The sequence below is a fragment of the Schistocerca gregaria genome, chromosome 10, assembly GCF_023897955.1.
Source record: "Schistocerca gregaria isolate iqSchGreg1 chromosome 10, iqSchGreg1.2, whole genome shotgun sequence".
Taxonomy (NCBI): domain Eukaryota; kingdom Metazoa; phylum Arthropoda; class Insecta; order Orthoptera; family Acrididae; genus Schistocerca; species Schistocerca gregaria.
The window spans coordinates 83192683-83211938 of NC_064929.1; the positions used below are offsets into that span (position 1 = coordinate 83192683).

The window sequence follows — 19256 nt, forward strand, 5'->3', positions numbered from 1 at the left end:
TGCGAAAGGTGGATATACACTGTACTAGTGCCGACATTGTGCATGCTCTGTTGCCGGTGTCTATGTGCCTGTGGTTCTGTCAGTGTGATCATGTGATGTATCTGACCCCAGGAATGTGTCAATAAAGTTTCCCCTTCCTGGGACAATGAATTCACGGTGTTCTTATTTCAATTTGCAGGAGTGTAATTAAGGGGATTTAGTTCATGTGACCTCACAGGCCATGGAATAGGACCTACCCTCCCAAAGTCCGCCTGGTTAGTTGTGCGGTCTGACGCACTGCTTTCCGGGCGGGAAGGCTTGCCGGTCCGGGGCACGAATCCTCCCGGTGGATTACTGCCGAGGTCCGGTGCGCCGGCCAGCCTGTGGATGGTTTTTAAGGCGGTTTTCCATCTGTCTCGGCGAATGCCGGCTGCTTCTCCTTATTCCGGAGAACCCAGTACGTTGTCCTCGATGGTGAGTGTTCATCGGAGGTGAGGGTATCATCTGGAGTGCCCCAGGGAAGTGTGGTAGGTCCGCTGCTGTTTTCTATCTACATAAATGATCTTTTCGATAAGGTGTATAGCGATGTGCGGCTGTTTGCTGATGATGCTGTGGTGTGCGGGAAGGTGTCGTCGTTGAGTGACTGTAGGAAGACACAAGATGACTTGGACAGGATTTGTGATTGGTGTAAAGAATGGCAGCTAACTCTAAATATAGATAAATATAAATTAATGCAGATGAATACGAAAAAGAATCCTGTAATGTTTAAATACTCCATTAGTAGTGTAGCGCTTGACACAGTCACGTCGATTAAATATTTGGGCGTAACATTGCAGAGCGATATGAAGTGGGACAAGCATTTAATGGCAGTTGTGTGGAAGGCGGATTGTCGTCTTCGGTTCATTGGTAGAATTTTGGGAAGATGTGGTTCATCTGTAAAGAAGATCGCTTATAAAACACTAATACGACTTCTTGAGTACTGCTCGAGCGTTTGGGATCCCTATCAGATCGTATTGAGGGAGGACATAGAAGCAGTTCAGAGGCAGGCTGCTAGATTTGTTACTGGTAGGTTTGATCATCACGCGAGTGTTACGGAAATGCTTCAGGAACTCGGGTGGGAGTCTCTGGAGGAAAGGAGGCGTTCTTTTGGTGAATCGCTACTGAGGAAATTAAGAGAACCAGCATTTGAGGCTGAGTGCGGTACAGTTTTACTGCCACCAGCTTATATTTCGCGGATGACCACACAGATAAGAGAGATTAGGGCTCGTACAGAGGCATATAGGCAGTCATTTTTCCCAAGCATTGCATGGACTCGTTGTGGGTAATATGCGTGTAATTGTTGTTCGGGAGTACTCGCCACAGTTTAGTATGTGCAGCGCCCAATTCACGTGCTATACGACGAGTGGGATCCGTTGCAATAGGTTCCAGCACCTTTTCTTCAAAATCGTGTGCGAGTGGTCATCATGTTACCAGGTACCTCCATTCTTCTTTCCAATGAACCAATCTCCCGCGTTCGACGATCGAGAGAAATAAACACTCTTCGTGACGGATGGCTGTTAGGAAATTGTTCCCTGTTCAGCACTTCAGTAGCTAGAGCATTGCAACGTACTTATCCACACACAAGGTGCATGTCAGTTCCGCTAAACTGTACCGGTACTGCTCCATCATATTGTACTGTACGTCTTTGAATAGCACTGAATAATGAATGGGTCTGTCGTTGATTGCTAGCACGTTGTCGTGGCACAATGTAAATACTATACAAGAGAGCCACCTTATGGGCAGGTAAAAGAAACAAAACCTGCATCATGACTTCCTGGTAATCAGGTCCTTTCTCCTTGTTTGCCTGCAGGAAAAAAAAAGATGGTGCAAATGGCTCTGAGCACTATGGGACTTAACATCTGAGGTCATCAGTCCCCTAGACTTGGAACTACTTAAACCTAACTAAGGATATCACACACATCCATGCCCGAGGCAGGATTCCAACCTGCGACCGTAGCGGTCGCGCGGTTCCAGAGTGAAGCACCTAGAACCGCTCGGCCACAGCGGCCGGCGCAGGAAATAAGGAATTACATATAAATAAATAACACAACCTGTACGCATGTTAGCTGTAAATAAGCTGTAGAACAGTAATGCTACACAAAGCGGTAGGCAAGTCTGCTCCCATATCTCCTTAGCTGCATTCTCCGACCCCAGGTCCCCTACCTCAAATTTCTCTCTTTGTTCAACACGCTATAGCCTGATTAAAATTACTTGGTAATTTAAATTTCACACGATGGAGCTTTCTTCCTCCGAGAGCAATCAACGTCACATCCAAACTCTTCGCTGTTGACAAGCTGCCGCTTATGGTTTGTTCACGTCGACTGTTTGGCTAATGTTGTGTAAGGGGCATGCATATTTCGTAATAGTCGTAAGTTTGTGTATGTGTGTGTGTGTGTGTGTGTGTGTGTGTGTGTGTGTGTGTGTGTGTGTGTGTGGTTTTTCGTGAAATCCGAAGAAAAATGTTGAGATGTATGTAAAGTCTTCCTTTGGTCGTTCTCCCTCCTCATTCATTTCAACTGGAAACTTCCCTTGTTGTGAAGGAGATGGAGGAACTGCAGCCTTCTTCAATGATCCTGACTTCAGCCACCGATCCATGTCAGAAGTAATAAACTGGTCAAAAATCGACTTATGAAACAAGTAGTGCACTGACAAGACAAGTTTAACATATAATGATGCCTGGGGCCGCATACGTGCCAGCGAGAGATGTGATTGGTCAACAAAGCTCGCTCCGCGCATGCGTGAAAGGTTTCTGCGCATCTTGCGCCGTGAACCAGCGCACAAACGACCCCCGTATTGTTGCTTAGCAGTCGATCAGAGAAGCCGCATACGTTCTCACTTAGGAACCTCAAAGGCTGCTTGCGGATACGACCTGAAGTAAAAGTACACACGTTTTTCACACGAAAAAAACAGTAATAAATTTGACTTTCGCATTTTTATTCAATAATTTTACTCATTATTTTAGACGATTTGGTGAAGGGCGACCGCGGACCCCCTAAAAAGAGCCGGTCCTGGTCTAGTGGATAACGTTGGCAGTGACCTGCTGCTCCGGCCTTCGGTTCCAACGCCTGGAGACGATAGCGAAATGCAGGAAGACCTGCAGAGAATCGACGACTGGTACAGAAAATGGCGTACGACTCTGAAGCTAGGCAAGTGCGCCATACTGCACGTAAATAACCGAAGAAAATCACTACTGTTCGATTACTCGTTGTTGTTGTTGTCTTCAGTCTTGAGACTGGTTTGATGCAGCTCTCCATGGTACCCTATCCTGCGCAAGCTTCTTCATCTCCCAGTATCTACTGCAACCTACATCCTTCTGAATCTGCTTAGTGCATTCATCTCTTGGTCTCCCTCTACGATTTTTACCCTCCACGCTGCCCTCCAATGCTAAATTTGTGATCCCTTGATGCCTCGGAACATGTCCTACCAACCGATCCCTTCTTCTAGTCAAGTTGTGCCACAAACTTCTCTTCTCCCCAATCCTATTCGATTACTCTGTTGGTGAAAAATCACTGGAATCAGTAACAACCTAATAAGGGTGAGAGGGAGGGAGAAAAAGATAGATAGATAGAGAGAGAGAGAGAGAGAGAGAGAGAGAGAGAGAGAGAGCATAACCGTCCGGAACAACTTAAAATGGAATGGAAGCGACCACAAAAAAAACTGTAGGAGAACTTTGCAAAAACAGACATAATGTCTTATGGGACAACAGCAATCAGTGAAATTATACTGTTACTTAAAAATCGTCTTGATTGCAAATATTTTTATTCATATGACCGGTTTAGGTTCATTCAGAACCATCTTCAGATCTGATATTTCAGTTACAGGAGTAACCCGTCCAAATCCAGCAGTTTTCACATGCGTTTTATGTGATGGATTTGGACGGGTTACTCCTGTAACTCAAATATCAGATCTGAAGATGGTTCTGAATGAACCGAAACCGCTCATATGAATAAAAATATTTGCAATCAAGACGATTTTTAAGTAACTGTAGGAGAACTGTTGTGTTTAAGCCACTAATGATGAACGTTGCCCTTGACGGGAGCTATGATTCACAATATTATCTGTTCAGAAGACATAGTAACTGAATATGGCGCCTTGCTAGGTCGTAGCAAATGACGTAGCTGAAGACCATGCTAAGCTGTCGTCTCTGCAAATGAGAGCGAATGTAGACAGTGAGCCATCGCTACCAAAGTCGGCTGTACAACTGGGGCGAGTGCTAGGGAATCTCTCTAGACTAGACCTGCCGTGTGGCGGCGCTCGGTCTGCAATCACTGATAGTGGCGACACGCGGGTCCGACGTATACTAACGGACCGCGGCCGATTTAAAGGCTACCACGTAGCAAGTGTGGTGTCTGGCGGTGACACCACAAGAACCAAATGCCGGACCAATTTATCAGGAGAATCTCTTGGAAATGTAATTCGTCCACGAAAGAAATAGCTTACAAAATCCTTTTCCGGCCAATTATGAGTAACGGCCTTCAGTCTGGGATCGTTATGAAGATGGATTAACATAGGAGGTAGAAAAGATCCAGCGAAGAGCGGGCGCGCGTTTCCTCACCGGATCGTCTATACGGCGCGAGGTCGTTACGGAGATGCCTCACGAACTCGTGGGAGATGCTACAAGAGGCTTTGTGCACCACGGAGGGGATTACTGTTGAATTGCCCACAGCCTACGTTCGAAGGAGAGTCGGGCAGTATGTTACTTTTTCCTAGATATCTCGCGAAACAACGACGAGAAAATCAGAGCAATAAGAGTTTCGTACGGAAGTTGTTTTTCGCTCGCACGATTCGCAAGTAGAACAAGAAAGGAAGTAAGGAACTGGTGCTCGTATCGGAGGTATTCTCCCCCACAATCAGTACGGTGGCTTGCGCAGTATATAAGAGGGTCATTCAGCAATTACAGAGACAAATTGGTCTGGGGAAAAAACTGTTAGTAGGGCAAGTGTGGTACTTTCATGGCTTTAAGTTGGCATCACTGGGATGAGCCGTGATCAGCTGATGTATCAACATTCTTTTGTTCATAACCTCAAAAATGCATTTCAAGATGGCGATTCCGCTTGAAATGTCCGCATTAGTTGCACAACTTTCTGTTGTTCGTTTTTTACTTGTTGAAGACGACTAACAAGTGAATATATACTGTAGAATGTCTAAAGTTTATGGTGAAGGTGCAAAATTTTAGAAGTGAGAAGAGCAGTTCAAGGATGGTCGCGACTCAGTCACTGACGAAAATCCTTCTGGCCGACCAGTTGCAGTTTCAACTCCCTCACGTGAAAGTACAATTGGTGACTGTGGAAATGATAGTTGATAAGGTTCAAGTTACTACTGGTACAGTTAATAACATTATCTGTAGCAAGCTGAAGTACCGCAAAACATGTGCAAGATTGGTCCGAAAGGAATTGACGCGGCTACACAAGGAAACAAGGTTGAGAGTGTGCACAGAGCTACAGGAACGTTATGAAAGAGAAGGTGAGCACTTTCTCAACAAAATTTTAACTTGTCAATAAACTTGGGTTCACTATTATGAGGCAGAATCAAAAAGACAAAACATGCAGTGGCAGCACATCAACTCACCAGTCAAGAAAATATTCAAAACCCAAGCATCAGCAGGAAAAGTCATGTTGACGGTGTTTTGGGATGCTGAAGTTCCAGTTTTTTGTGATCATCTCGAAGAGCAGCGTACAATGAACAGCCAATACTACTCTGATTTGCATTTAAACTAGGTGGATCCGCCGAGAGAGAGAGAGAGAGACGTCTAGGATCTCAGAGGAGACGTGTGATTCTCCATCTTCGATAAAATGGGCTGGAAAGTACTGTCTCATCCCCCTTACAGTCCTGATTTAGCACCAAGTGATTTCCATTTGTTTGGTGCATTGAAAGAGGCATTACATGGTAAGAGGTTCCAGGACAAGGAGGACGTGAAAAAGATTGTGGGAAATTGGTGCAAACATAAAGAGGTGTTTGCAGCCAGAATAAAAACGCTTGTAGCCCGTTGGAACAACTGCATAAATGTTCAAGGGCATTATGTTGAAAAGTAGAAAAAGTATTGTTTTGTACAAATGAACGCATTTTTTCTCCAGACCAATTTGTCTCTTTAATTATTGAATGACCCTCGTATTTCTTAGATGTAGATGTAGAACAGCTGAAAACGAATGCCAGGATGGTCCCCCCTAAAGGAGACCTCACACGTTCAATAATGTTGCCTAACATCAATATTTTGACCGCCTGAGGGCGCGTATTGACGTTGTTAATAGCAGAAATATTGACGAGCAGTATAGTCAATACATATTAAAAGTGTGAGGTCATGTTGCATTGACTGTTTGACAGTATTCTTCTCCATTCATATGTTGACAGAGCTTCATGAACCAGTCACACGGCGGTATACACTGTTTATGTTCTCAGTTCACCTTTGTGGATATCGTACCTCAGATTCCATTTATCAAATACAAAAAACAAATTAAATAGGTCTATGCAAGGGTGACCCACAAGTTCGTAAACATTTACAATGCACTAATTCACGGAATAAGATAGATAAGATCATCCCTAGCCTGGGTGATAAAGATCTTGTGGAAGGTACGACTTATGCATAAAGGTTGTTGTTGTTGTGGTATTCAGTCCTGAGACTGGTTTGATGCAGCTCTCCATGCAACTCTATCCTGTGCAAGCTTCTTTATCTCCCAGTACCTACTGCAACCTACATCCTTCTGAATCTGCTTGGTGTATTCACCTCTTGGTCTCCCTCTACGATTTTTACCCTCCACGCTGCCCTCCAATGCTAAATTGGTGATCCCTTGATGCCTCAAAACATGTCCTTCTTCTAGTCAAGTTGTGCCACAAGTTGCTCCTCTTCTCCCCAATTCTATTCAATACCTCATTAGTTATGTGATCTACCCATCTAATCTTCAGCATTCTTCTGTAGCACCACATTTCGAAAGCTTCTATTCTCTTCTTGTCCAAACTATTTATCGTCCATGTTTCACTTCCATACGTGGCTACACTCCATACTTTCAGAAAAGGCTTCCTGACACTTAAATCTATGCTCGATGTTAACAAATTTCTCTTTTTCAGAAATGCTTTCCTTGCTATTTGCCAGTCTACATTTTATATCCTCTCTACTTCGACCATCATCAGTTATTTTGCTCCCCAAATAGCAAAACTCCTTTACTACTTTAAGTGTCTTGTTTCCTAATCTAATTCCCTCAGCATCACCCGACTTAATTCGACTACATTCCATTATCCTCGTTTTGCTTTTGTTGATGTTCATCTTATATCCTCCTTTCAAGACGCCATCCATTCCGTTCAACTGCTCTTCCAAGTCCTTTGCTGTCTCTGACAGAATTACAATGTCATCGGCGAACTTCAAAGTTTTTATGGTACTCCGCTCCATATTGCTACACGTGTGAAAGAGCTCTCGCGGACATTGTTTGGTGAAGATCACCTGCTGAGCCGCCATGAGCGTCATGTTTGGCTTCCTAGGTCCCCAGACCTCAGCCCCTGTGGTTATTGGTTGTGGGGTTACTTGGTGCCGCTAGTCTACCGTGAGCGTCGAAACTCAGTTATATTGATGGTGCATGGGTTGCTTTAATGCATTGACAATTTGACAAACTAGTATTGTCAATAAATACTGAACGTGTGCAGGCTCCTTACCTTCGCGATACGGCCTCGTGCTCTGTTGCTCGCAATCTCTTCGTAGACGGAACGTTATCTTGCTACTTCAGTGATAGGATATAGTCGCTGGAAATGCTGAATAAAGTGCATCGAGTTAAGAGTCCCACACCGATAGATGAGTGCAGTTTGTAACATCAATATATATATTTTTTATTTACTAGGCGAAGAATTTTCGCCGTACACTCGTAGAACAATATATGTACAACTGACTTTCACACGATTGCATTTGCCTATCTTGTAGCCCATTCACTAGCATTACACTAGTAGAACAATATATGTAAAACTGCCTTTCACACGACTGCATTTGCCTATCTTAGATTAGACTATGTAGTTCTTTTATCTAGCAACGGGAAAGTACGCCGGAAGAACAGTTACGCTTGTATCATGAAGCAAATACAGAAGTGTCAGGTAGCCGCGTAATCATCTTGCTGGAAACTAAGCTTAGCCAGTGACTCATCTTCGCTATCGTGAAACCAATCGCTAAATCGTGAAACTTCTGAGAAAACATTTTCAGTTTGAAGTTTTTGTATAATGATTGGAGAGAAAGGTCGGTTACTCATTTAAATGACATTCGGTAACTGACAAAGCAGTTATAACCGTAAAACATATAGTAGCATATGTAGAAAGCAAACCTATGTGAAACGCTTGGAAAAGGGGAAATTATGGAGTTGTCCTCTTTGATTTTCTTCATGCTTAAAGAATTTGAAACTCGTTGACTGTACACCAAAAAACTGTTGTACTCAATCTGTACAGCCGTACAATAAAAGGTTTAATACAGTAAGACGAGTATTAACAGGTAGAAACTGTATACTGCATATGGAACTTCGTGGCATATTGAAATTGTGTGCGGGACTGACAGTCTTACTCGGGGCCTTAGATTTTCGCGGAAAAGTGCTTTACCATCTTGGGGTAGGTCAGTCGGTGGAGCACATGGTCCACGAAAGGCTAAGGTCCAGAGTTCGAATCTGCGTCCGGCATGCAGTTTTAATGTAACAGTTTCACATCAGCGCACACACTGCTGCAGTGTGAAAATCTAATTCTGGAAACTGTGTGTGTGTGTGTGTGTGTGTGTGTGTGTGTGTGTGTGTCTCGACACAGTGTAGCTCATGGGCTTGCATATTACCCAATACTTGAGAATGAGAGGACTTTAATATAACTCCAACCCTGTACTTCGCTGACAACATGCTCCCCCCCTCCCCTTTACACACACACACACACACACACACACACACACACACACATACATACATACATACATACATATGATGAAAGGAAAATAGTTCATCTCTTACTGGATTTTCATTGCAGTTAAAGTTATTTCTTTACAATTAATACTCTTTGTAACACTTTTGCAGCGTGTCCTCGTACGCGGCTGGATGTACCGGCCAAGTTAAATTGTTGTACGACTCATAGTTCAGAAGATATGTCATAAACAGTGAGTTTTGCGAAGAACTAGATTTCGCTTGATGTGGATCGCACGCTACCCAGACTATACTCGAGCAGTGTCTCATAATGAATCTGCGACTTGCAACAAACTTCTAATTTAATTTCAAACAATTTTTAAACTACTTCTCGTTTACCTGCATAAAGTCAAATATTTGACGCATGAACTCATTTGCAAAGAAATCAAAAGTACGAAGCTACTTTATATGTACATGAGAGCTCGAATCTTTAAATAATCAGGGGTACGGAGATCCAATGCTCACGTGGAAAAAGATTTTACCCTGGCTCAGTTTCACAGTTTGAATGTTTTTAATCTTGTGTTTGCGATTTAGTATACGTATTTAACTGCAGCATTCAGTTCCAACAACCAGAGCGCAGATACATTAACATCGCGGCCGACTCGTCGGCCTGTTGAGTTGACGAGTTAGTACGCACTGTATTCAAGTACGTACAGCGGTGTGCAGAAATTAGCTTGAGTCGTAATTTACTTTCCTGCTATTTTAATATCACCTTTTTTCTTTCTTTGTAAACAGATCATCTGATGATTACTTGGTAATAAGCCAGAGTCGCCAATGACATATAATTAAACAAATGAACGTCGCTGAAATGTCCCTGTGTGCTTTTACTCCGAGAATCACACAGAAATTCAAATGCGAATCACGTATTTGTTGCCTCTTATCGGCGTGGTTCGAAATCGAAGGCGGTTCATTCGCCCCTCGCCTAACGCAACAGCTCTTGTTCCAGTAGAAAATCCACAAGACTTACCGTAAGTAATAGCCTTCTTTCGTACTGACGTGTTTGGTTCCGCGCAGTCCACCACGTTACGATGTATAGGTGATTTCTTAACATGTTATTTGACGAATAGGCCGTGGTTGCTGGATAAATGCAGCAGTGTTTATAGCCGCGTATTCTAAGGTCTGCGTCATTTCCAGTGCATATTGGATGTTCTGATGATCTGTACCGATATTAAATTGCTTTTATTTTTTTATTTTATTATTATTATTATTTTTGCTGCTTGTTTGCCAATTTTATTTGATAGTCATCAGTTGTGTATTTCTGATACTTTTGCATCTGTAGTGTTCAGTTTTGTATAATAATTCTAAAAACTTCAATCATTATTGGAAGCTCTTCAGACTTTGCGTTACTTGATTAAGGCACTACGCATATACTGATTACAAGTTAGTCATAACGCCATGTTTGCTGTTTGTTCCAGGTATCCTGATGGATCGGTCCGCCTTAGAAACCCAAACATTGAACTTATGGACCAGGACATTCTGTACCATATTGCTCTTGGTAGCGAATCGCATGACCTGGTCTCGATGTTTGGGGACGTGAAGGTAAGAAATTATTACTTTTCACAAGTTATTTAATTATCTATGGCCGGCCGGTGTGGCCGTGCGGTTCTAGGCGCTTCAGTCCGGAACCGCGCGACTGCTACGGTCGCAGGTTCGGATCCTGCCTCGAGCATGGATGTGTGCGACGTTAGGTTTAAGTAGTTCTACGTTCTAGGGGACTGATGACCTCATATGTTAAGTCCCATACTGCTCAGAGCGATTGTTTTTAATTATATATCTTGTGACATGGTAACTGAATTAAGCCTCCAGCTATCTTTATTATCAGTTAATGAGTTGCGCCGTATTTCTTGACAGGCTTAAGTCTCTACAGAATTAGAGATAAACTATTTTCAGTTACAGGCCTCACTCTTTTCAAAACTGTTTGAGGATGCGGTTTATGGTGCAATACTGACTCCATCTGAGCGGTTTTAGTTTTCGTTAAGTGTTCTTCCCACAGATACCGGAAAAAGACGTCACAAATGAAGTGGCAGTAGAGCTAAACAAGAGCAATTATTTGTTGCTCTAACCTTTGATTGTGTGGGTCACAAAATTCTACTTAGCAAACTAAAGTCGTGCGATATTATTGGCAGACCTCAACAGAATGTCTCAAAAAGAAACTTTATATTTGAAGAGCTCTCTGCGCATGTGCAACAAATCAGAGTAGAGAAGGGGGTACGTACATCGCTTGCTTGGCCTTTAAGAATTCTTTCGTTATGGAGCGCTTCTAGATAGTCGACTGCGCGTTCGGAAATTTTTGCATAAACGGTGATTCGGCGATTGTAGAACGGCGGAAATTTTGCAGTAAGCGTCAGCTACATAATTTAAATGGTGCTCGACGTGTTCTCCTTATCCAGAAATGGATCAAAACGTTTGAGGAGACCGTTTCAACACTGGCCAAACCGAAATCCGGGTGTCCAAGTTCATCAAGAACGGTCCAGTCCGCGGAGAGTGTAAATCCGCCTGTTCGAGACTATCCTAACTTCTCCATTCGTAAGCGTGCAAGTTCTTTAAATGTGCACAGATCATCATTGAACCGAATTCTGCAAAAATACCTTAAACTGCACCCTTAGAAAATTCAATTGGTGTAACAATTAAAGGATACCAGACAGAACGCTGCAGGTCTTTAATGATGTGGCTGACTGCCCTTCGTTTAACATCACCTTGTTTTTTGACGAGGCTCATTTTCACCTGAACGGTCACGAATCCTAAACAGAAGCATGAGGAACACCTTCACTATCGAAACATTACTACATGGACTGCGATGCTTTTTCGAAGACAAGAGCAGTCATGCAGCTACAGTAAATTCGGAACGTCATGTGGCGATGTTAAACGACTTTTCGGTACCTGAATTTTCAGCAAGACGGAGCCACACCACACCCATCCAATGCGGTTATAGTGAGAGTTCGTGAAATTTTCCCTTTAGGAGGGGTGGCATAAATTGGTCTTTACACGGTCCAGATTTGAGCTCCGTGAATTTTTTCTTATGTAGATATCGAATTTGTATCAATAATCCGACTCCTCCGGAATAACTGAAAGAAAATATCCGTAGCGAACTGAGAGCCGTCATACAAAATTTTATTCATCGCTTAGGCGTGATGGACTGCTTTTAAAAAGTAAATTTTCAAATTGTAATTTCAGTAATAAAGCATTATGTCGAATAGACTGCAAGCTCTATTTTATTTTGACACGTCAAATACAAACTTCGTTTAGAGAAACCCTGTATAAGACGAAACAGGGGTTCTCATCAACAGACTGTATGTCAGGCACAAAAATAACCTCAGATTGGGGAAATATTAAGTGTGAGGGCCACCGTCAGCGGTACTGGGTTCACGTTTGTTTCTAACCTACATAAATGACCTTCCAGTGACTTTAAAGAGCAGTTCAAAAACTGTAAGGTTTGATGTGATTAGCAGACACTGCTCAGGTGATAGCTGTGAGCTACTTGCCGTATTGTCCAGCTAATAGTTTGTCTTTACCTCACAACGACACATTTTGCAGTCTGAAACAACATTTCACCACCAGACGTAGACATTAATGATAATACACTGAATGAAGCACAGTGTGAAAACTTCCTTGTGGTGTAGCTGGGTAACAAGTTGAAATGGAGTGGAGCGTGTTCAAATAAATAAACCGAACACATAGATAAACAAATCAAGACGCACTGTTCAGCGTTTTTTGCCGTTAGAAGCGTCTGCCATTTTGTTGAGCGAAAAACAAAAGTGTTGGCCTATTTTGCCTATTTTCATTCCCCGTTGTCTGCTGGAATCATCATCTGGGCCAGTGCACCTAAAGTAAATTAAGTGTTGGTTCAGCAAGAGCGAGTAATAAGAACATTGTGTAAAGTAGATAACTGTCCATCTTGCAGAAGCCTTTTTAACCGTCTTGGGATCATTATACACAATACATTTACTTCTTAATTGTTTTGTTTCTGATAAAAAACAGAAGTTACAACTTAACTGTGCTATACAGTCACAAAAATAATATTCAAATAGACTTTGCTATGCACGCTGCCGCAAGATATTCAACAAGCGTGTGCCTAATATAAAGCAAGAAATACGGAATAGCTTAGCATTTCAAAGATAAATTAAAAACATGCTTTATTAGCCAGTTTGTCTAGAAATTGACAGTCTATATTCAGGGATTGAATAGGTCTGTTGTCTACATGGAGCGACGGTTTGTGTATGTGTGTTTTTTTTAAAATAATGTACCACGAATATGACTCAATTTTTATAGACGTAGAAGAATATTTTCTACTAGTCCATCTCCTCCTTCCCTACTCTGTCAGTCTGGTCCTCCTTCTGTCCGTTTTGCCTCCCCTTCTCTCTGCCCATCTCCTTTTCCCGCCGATCTGTGCCCTCCTCATCCTCCTCCCCCCCTCCCCCCTCCTTCTGGCCAAATAAACAGACTCCGCACCAGACATCCCCCACTCAGAACATCTAGCAACTTGGTAACCATTAAGTAGCTTGGACGCAAGAACGGTATAACAGCACGTCACCACAGCTCCATAGCTTTCTCCAAGCCAACAAAAAATCTGCTCTGAAGGATATGGCGTATCATCGACATGATCCAAACCGACCATGAGAGTTACGGTCACCTACTATACATATGGAGCAAGAGTATCACCGTGGAGTGCACCTGTGGCTTCCAAAGACAGACTATCAGACACATTGTTGAAGAGTGCCCTCAAAATTCGAACGCTGGAAACTCCTTGGATAACTTAGACACCACAGCAGATGTGACAGATTATACATTGAAGCGCCAAAGAAACTGGTATGGGCATGCGTATTCAAATACAGAGACATGTAAACAGGCAGAATACGGCGCTGTGGGCAACAACAAGTATCTGGCGCAGTTGTTAGATCGGTTACCGCTGCTACAACGGCAGGTTATCAAGATTTAAGTGAGTTTGGATCAAATGGTTCTAACAAGGGAACCTCCCCATCGCACCCCCCTCAGATTTAGTTATAAGTTGGCACAGTGGATAGGCCTTGAAAAACTGTACACAGATCAATCAAGAACCATGAAAAAAATGTGAAACCATGAAAAAAAAATTAGTAAAATATACAAACTGAGTGGTCCATGCGAAGATATGCAAAATCATGACACGCCGAATCAAGAAGCGCCGTGGTCCTGTGGTTAGCGAGAGCAGCTGCGGAGCGAGAGGTCCTTGCTTCAAGTCTTCCCTCGAGTGAACTGTTTAATTTTTTATTTTCAGTTTATGTGACAAACTCTTATGTATTCATCACTTTTTTGGGAGTGATGACCACATCCACAATAAAACCTAAATCGGGCAAGGTAGAAGAATCTTTTTACCCATTCGCCAAGTGTACAAGTTAGGTGGGTCGACAACATATTCCTGTCACCTGACGCACATGTCGTCACCAGTGTCGTATAGAATATATCAGACGTGTTTTCCCGTGGAGGAATCGGTTGACCTGTGACCTTGCAATCAAATGTTTTCGGTTCCCAATGGAGCGGCACGTCCTTTCGTCTACTAATCGCACGGTTTTTGCGGTGCGGTCGCAAAACACAGACACTAAACTTATTGCAGTGAACAGAGACGTGAATGAACGAACGGACAGATCATAACTTTGCGAAAATAAAGAAAGTAAAATTTTCAGTCGAGGGAAGACTTGAACAAAGGACCTCTTGTTTCACAATTGCACACGCTAACCACAGGACCACGGCGCTCCTGAGCTTACACCATTCTTGATGTTGGATATCTTGCGCATGGAGTACTCAGTTTGTATATTTTACTAATTTTTTGCACGGTTCCACACAACTTCTTCCTGTTTTCTCTATTGGCCTATGTTTAGTTTTTCAAGGCCTATGCACTGTGCCAACTTATAACTAAATCAGAGGAGGCACTATGGGACTTAACATCTGAGATCATCAGTACCCTGGACTTAGAACTACATAAATCTAACTAGCCTAAGGACATCACACATATTCATGCCCGAGGCAGGATTCGAAACTGCGACCGTAGCATCAGCGCGGTTGCAGACTGAAGCGCCTAGAACCGCTCGGCCACAGCGGCCCGCCAAATGAGTTTGACGTGGTGTTATAGTCGCCGCACGAGCCATGGGACACAGCATCTTCGAGGTAGCTCTGAAGTGGGAATTTTCCCATACGACCATTTTACGAGTGTACCGTGAATATCAGAAATCTGGTAAAAAATGAAATCTCAGACATTGCAGTGGCCGGAAAAAGACCTTGCAAGAACGGGACCAACGACGTCTGAAGACTATCGTTCAACGTGACAGAAGTGCAACCCTTCCGCAAATTGATGTAGATTTCAATGTTGGGCCATCAACAAGTGTCAGCGTGCGAACCATTCAATGAAACATTACCGATGTGAGCTTTCGGGGCAGAAGGCCCACTCGTGTACCCTTAATGACTGCTCGATTCTGGACTCGCCTGGGCCAGTTACCACCGACATTCAACTGTTGATGACTGGAAACATGTTAGCTGGTCGGACGAGTCTCGTTTCAAATTGTTTCGAGCTGATGGACGTCTGCGGATATTGAGACAACCTCATGAATTCATCGACCATGCATGTCAGCAGCTGACTGTTCGAGCTGGTAGATGCTCTGGAATGGTGTGGGGCATGAGCAGTTGGAGTGATATGGGACCCCTGATATGTCTAGATAGGACTCTGATAGGTGACACGTAACTAAGCGTCCTGTCTGATCACCTATATCTGTTCATGTCCAGTGTGCATTCCGACGGACTTGGGAAATTCTAGCAGGACAATGCGACACCCTCCATGTCCAGGATTGCTACAGAGTGGCTCCAGGAACTCTCTCCTGAGTTGAAACACTCCCACTGGCCATCATACTACCCAGATATGAACGTTATTCAGCATATGTGGGATGCCTTGCAACATGCTGTTCATAAGAGATCTCCACCCCCTCGTACTCTTACGGATTTATGAACAGCCCTACAGGATTCAAGGCGTCAATTCCCTCCAGTACTAATTCAGACATAAGTCGAGTCAATACTACGTCGTGTTGCGGCACTTCTGCGAGCTCATGGGGACCGTACATGATATTAGGCAGGTGTACCAATTTCTTTGGTTCTTCAGTGTACAAATAATGTCTGTGAATTTGTAAATAACATACACATATTTATCTCACAGTATCGCGAGTTTTCAAAGCTATGTAAACTACGATAGAGGATAAAAACAAAATAGCACTGACAATTAACAAAATGGTACAGGTATCACATCTTTCCCAGCCGTATATTACGCAGGAAGCGGTTAAGAACAAAGTCAGTATTTACACATGCCACACTAGCGGGATGCTATGAAATAAAAGGAATTGTTGTTCTCCGGTTCTTCCGCGGACGAAGTGGGCTAAATGTTCCCACGTTGTGATATGTTAATGAACTGGCATCAGAAGAGCCACTGGAAGTGAATAAATTTTGCAAACGTCTTATTTTTCAGTTTGAGGGCGAAGGAACTCTAAACAAGTTAATTAAACGTTTCACTGTCTATCTGCAGAGAACGGATGTAATAATCATGTTCTGAGGAACATTCCCATTAACAGGTTGTCAAATGTATATTTCTTACTTTAAACAATTACCAGGACCAGCGTCTTTTCTTTTTCTTCTTCTTCTTCTTCTTCTTCTTCTTCTTTAAACAATGCCACAGCCAATGTTAGAAATACTGTATCTGCATTTATAGCCATTCCCACTATCGCAAAAGTACAGCATACACGAAACGCGCCAGCTTCAAGAGTAAGATTACGTTGACAAGCTTTCTTGGTACGTTTACGGGCTTGTTTGACACATCCGTGGCTAGATAACAGCGAATTTGACAAACAAGTTTCATTGCCCATTCGAAGGAAGTTGATTTAATCATCGGGATCTTAGAGTAATATTTCCTTTAGCAGGTTTCCATGGGTAAATCCCTCCTTTTAAGCCACCCCGTGGACTAGCGTCTTCGTTTCTTCTTCTTCCTCTTCTGTAAACACAGTACGAAAGTGAGTGCCAGGACTGCTTTGTTTGCATTTGTGGTCATTCTCACTGCCTTCAAATTACTCACGAACAGGCACAGCGTTGCTTCAAAGTGAGGTTAAATTGAGAAACTCTCTGTACTTGTGTGAGCTTGTTTGACAAATCAGCGGCTAGACTTAGGCATGTTTGACAAACAAGCTTGCTTGCTCGTTTACGGGCGCCTTTACTTCGCACAAAAATCGCGCGCGTTTGAGTCAATGTGCAGGGTGGGTCATTATTCAGCTGTCTCAATCCTTAATTTGTTTTGCCTAGTGTAGTGGTGGTCAGTTGCAAACTTGACTTGTACGCGGTATCCGTATGTCAACTGTCACTAGCATTTTGAGGTTATGTCGCTTCTTCTTGACTGGGAACCGTGAGTAGAAAGTTCACTAGAGAAGAGCGTGTATTTGTTTCGCAGTCATAGTGGAAACATGAGCCTGCGTTACTATGTCTGCTTTTCTGTTTGTGGAACGTTTAGCAAACATCCGACCTTCCTCTTGACAAGATATTCGGAAATTAAATTTAAGATTCCAAGCGGCTTCGTCGTTCTGTCTGTTCCTACAGAATAGAATTACGTCGTAAATCTTTCGATGTGAAAGGGCCCTCAATAGCAAAAACTTAAAATAGTTCATAGTAGCTGTAATAATAACTTTTCCGCAGCAGAAGATCCATTCTCACAATCGAACAAAGTGCTTAAGAAAAATACTATTTTTATAGGTATTTCAGTTGTACATAGCAAACATTAACGAACTGTAATGAGAATTTAGCAGCCAATATAGAGCTGTTAAACAATTCCTCACTTCCACGAATCGACTGATGTTAACGATCTGTGTCTTTGTGTTGACAAATATTAACGACTGTGGATGTGTGGACTGGTGGAATATAGATTACAGCAATGTATTGGCTGTTAAATAAGCAATGCAGTTCATTAATGCTTATTTGCTATGCACGATTTCAAATATATTGTGTGTATCTGATATGCATTCATACTCTTTAACACAGCGATTGGTTTACAGGACCAGATAAAAGTTGTTTCGACGATGACATGTCATTTAGACACGTCAGACTTTTTTGAGATTTGAAATTGCACCTGAGAACTGTTAAAATGCCGAAATCGTGATTGTGTAACATTAATGAATTCAAATCTACAGTGAAATATTTTTGTAATTGATTATTATGGCTCGAATGCAAACCACCACCTTGTCAAACGTGAGGAATCTGATACGAACGCGGCGCGGTGAGCACAGTATATTCATTATGGTCGCACGAAAGAGATTTTAAATGGAAAACTTATCTTACGTGTCAAAGACTGAAGAAACATTGTCTACGACAAAGCAGTGAAACTAGTTTTGTGTGTTCTGAAATGCATATTCATGGAGAACTTCGTCATTTGTATAAACAGTTGAAATGTCAATCCTTGGTATTCAAGCAGTATGCTGGAATGTTACATACAACATTTGATTACATCGTTGATGCTGTAAAACTTTCGAAGTATTGATGGGTGAAACATTAATATAAAAACAAAAAATCTGTTTCCATATATTATTGCTACAGATCCTTCTCGATTTGATTATTAGCTGACACTAATTTAAATGATGGGTTTGTTGTGGCGATCGTGGTCTCCTGCGGCAAAGAAAACGACGCAGGTGTTTCTTGCTAAATGCGCCTTAACACATGCAACAAAAAATGGGAGGACCAAAAATATGCAAAGAAGATTTTTTGAAGCTCCAGATCAGCGGATCCGAAACAGCGATCGTGTGAGACCCAACTCGCTGTATTTGTTCATGAGACCCAGCAAATATTAGGTACAGGCTCCCAGGTAGGTGCAATTTTCCTTGACTTCCGGAAGGCGTTCGATACAGTTCTGCACTGTCGCCTGATAAAGTAAGAGCCTACGGAAGCGTCCTGGGACCTCTGCTGTTCCTGATCTATATAAATGACCTGGGTGACAATCTGAGCAGTTCTCTCAGGCTGTTCGCAGATGACGCTGTAATTTACTGTCTAGTAAGGTCACCCGAAGACCAGTATTAGTTGCAAAGCGATTTAGAAAAGATTGCTGTACGGTGTGGCAGGTAGCAGTTGACGCTAAATAATGAAAAGTGTCAGGTGATCCACACGAGATCCAAAAGAAATCCGTTGGAATTCGATTACTCGATAAATAGTACAATTCTCGAGGCTGTCAATTCAACTAAGTACCTGGGTGTTAAAATTACGAACAACTTCAGTTGGAAGGCGAGCCCAAGGTTGCGTTTCGTTGCTAGGACGCTTAGAAGATGCAACAAGTCCAGTAAAGAGACAGCTTAC

General features: G+C 42.7%; 1 protein-coding gene across 4 annotated transcripts in view; it reads left to right on the plus strand.

Moving 5' to 3' along the window:
- Window positions 1-19256, plus strand: part of LOC126293741 (uridine phosphorylase 1) — a 424249-nt gene that overhangs the window by 353714 nt on the left and 51279 nt on the right. For 3 of the 4 annotated variants that reach the window (XM_049987094.1, XM_049987091.1, XM_049987093.1), the window contains exon 2: window positions 10337-10460. In XM_049987094.1, the coding sequence (XP_049843051.1) occupies window positions 10337-10460 (124 nt within the window). Of the gene's footprint in view, window positions 1-9453; window positions 9568-9656; window positions 9890-10336; window positions 10461-19256 lie in introns of those variants that run through there. The other variant, XM_049987092.1, reaches the window with a different exon arrangement.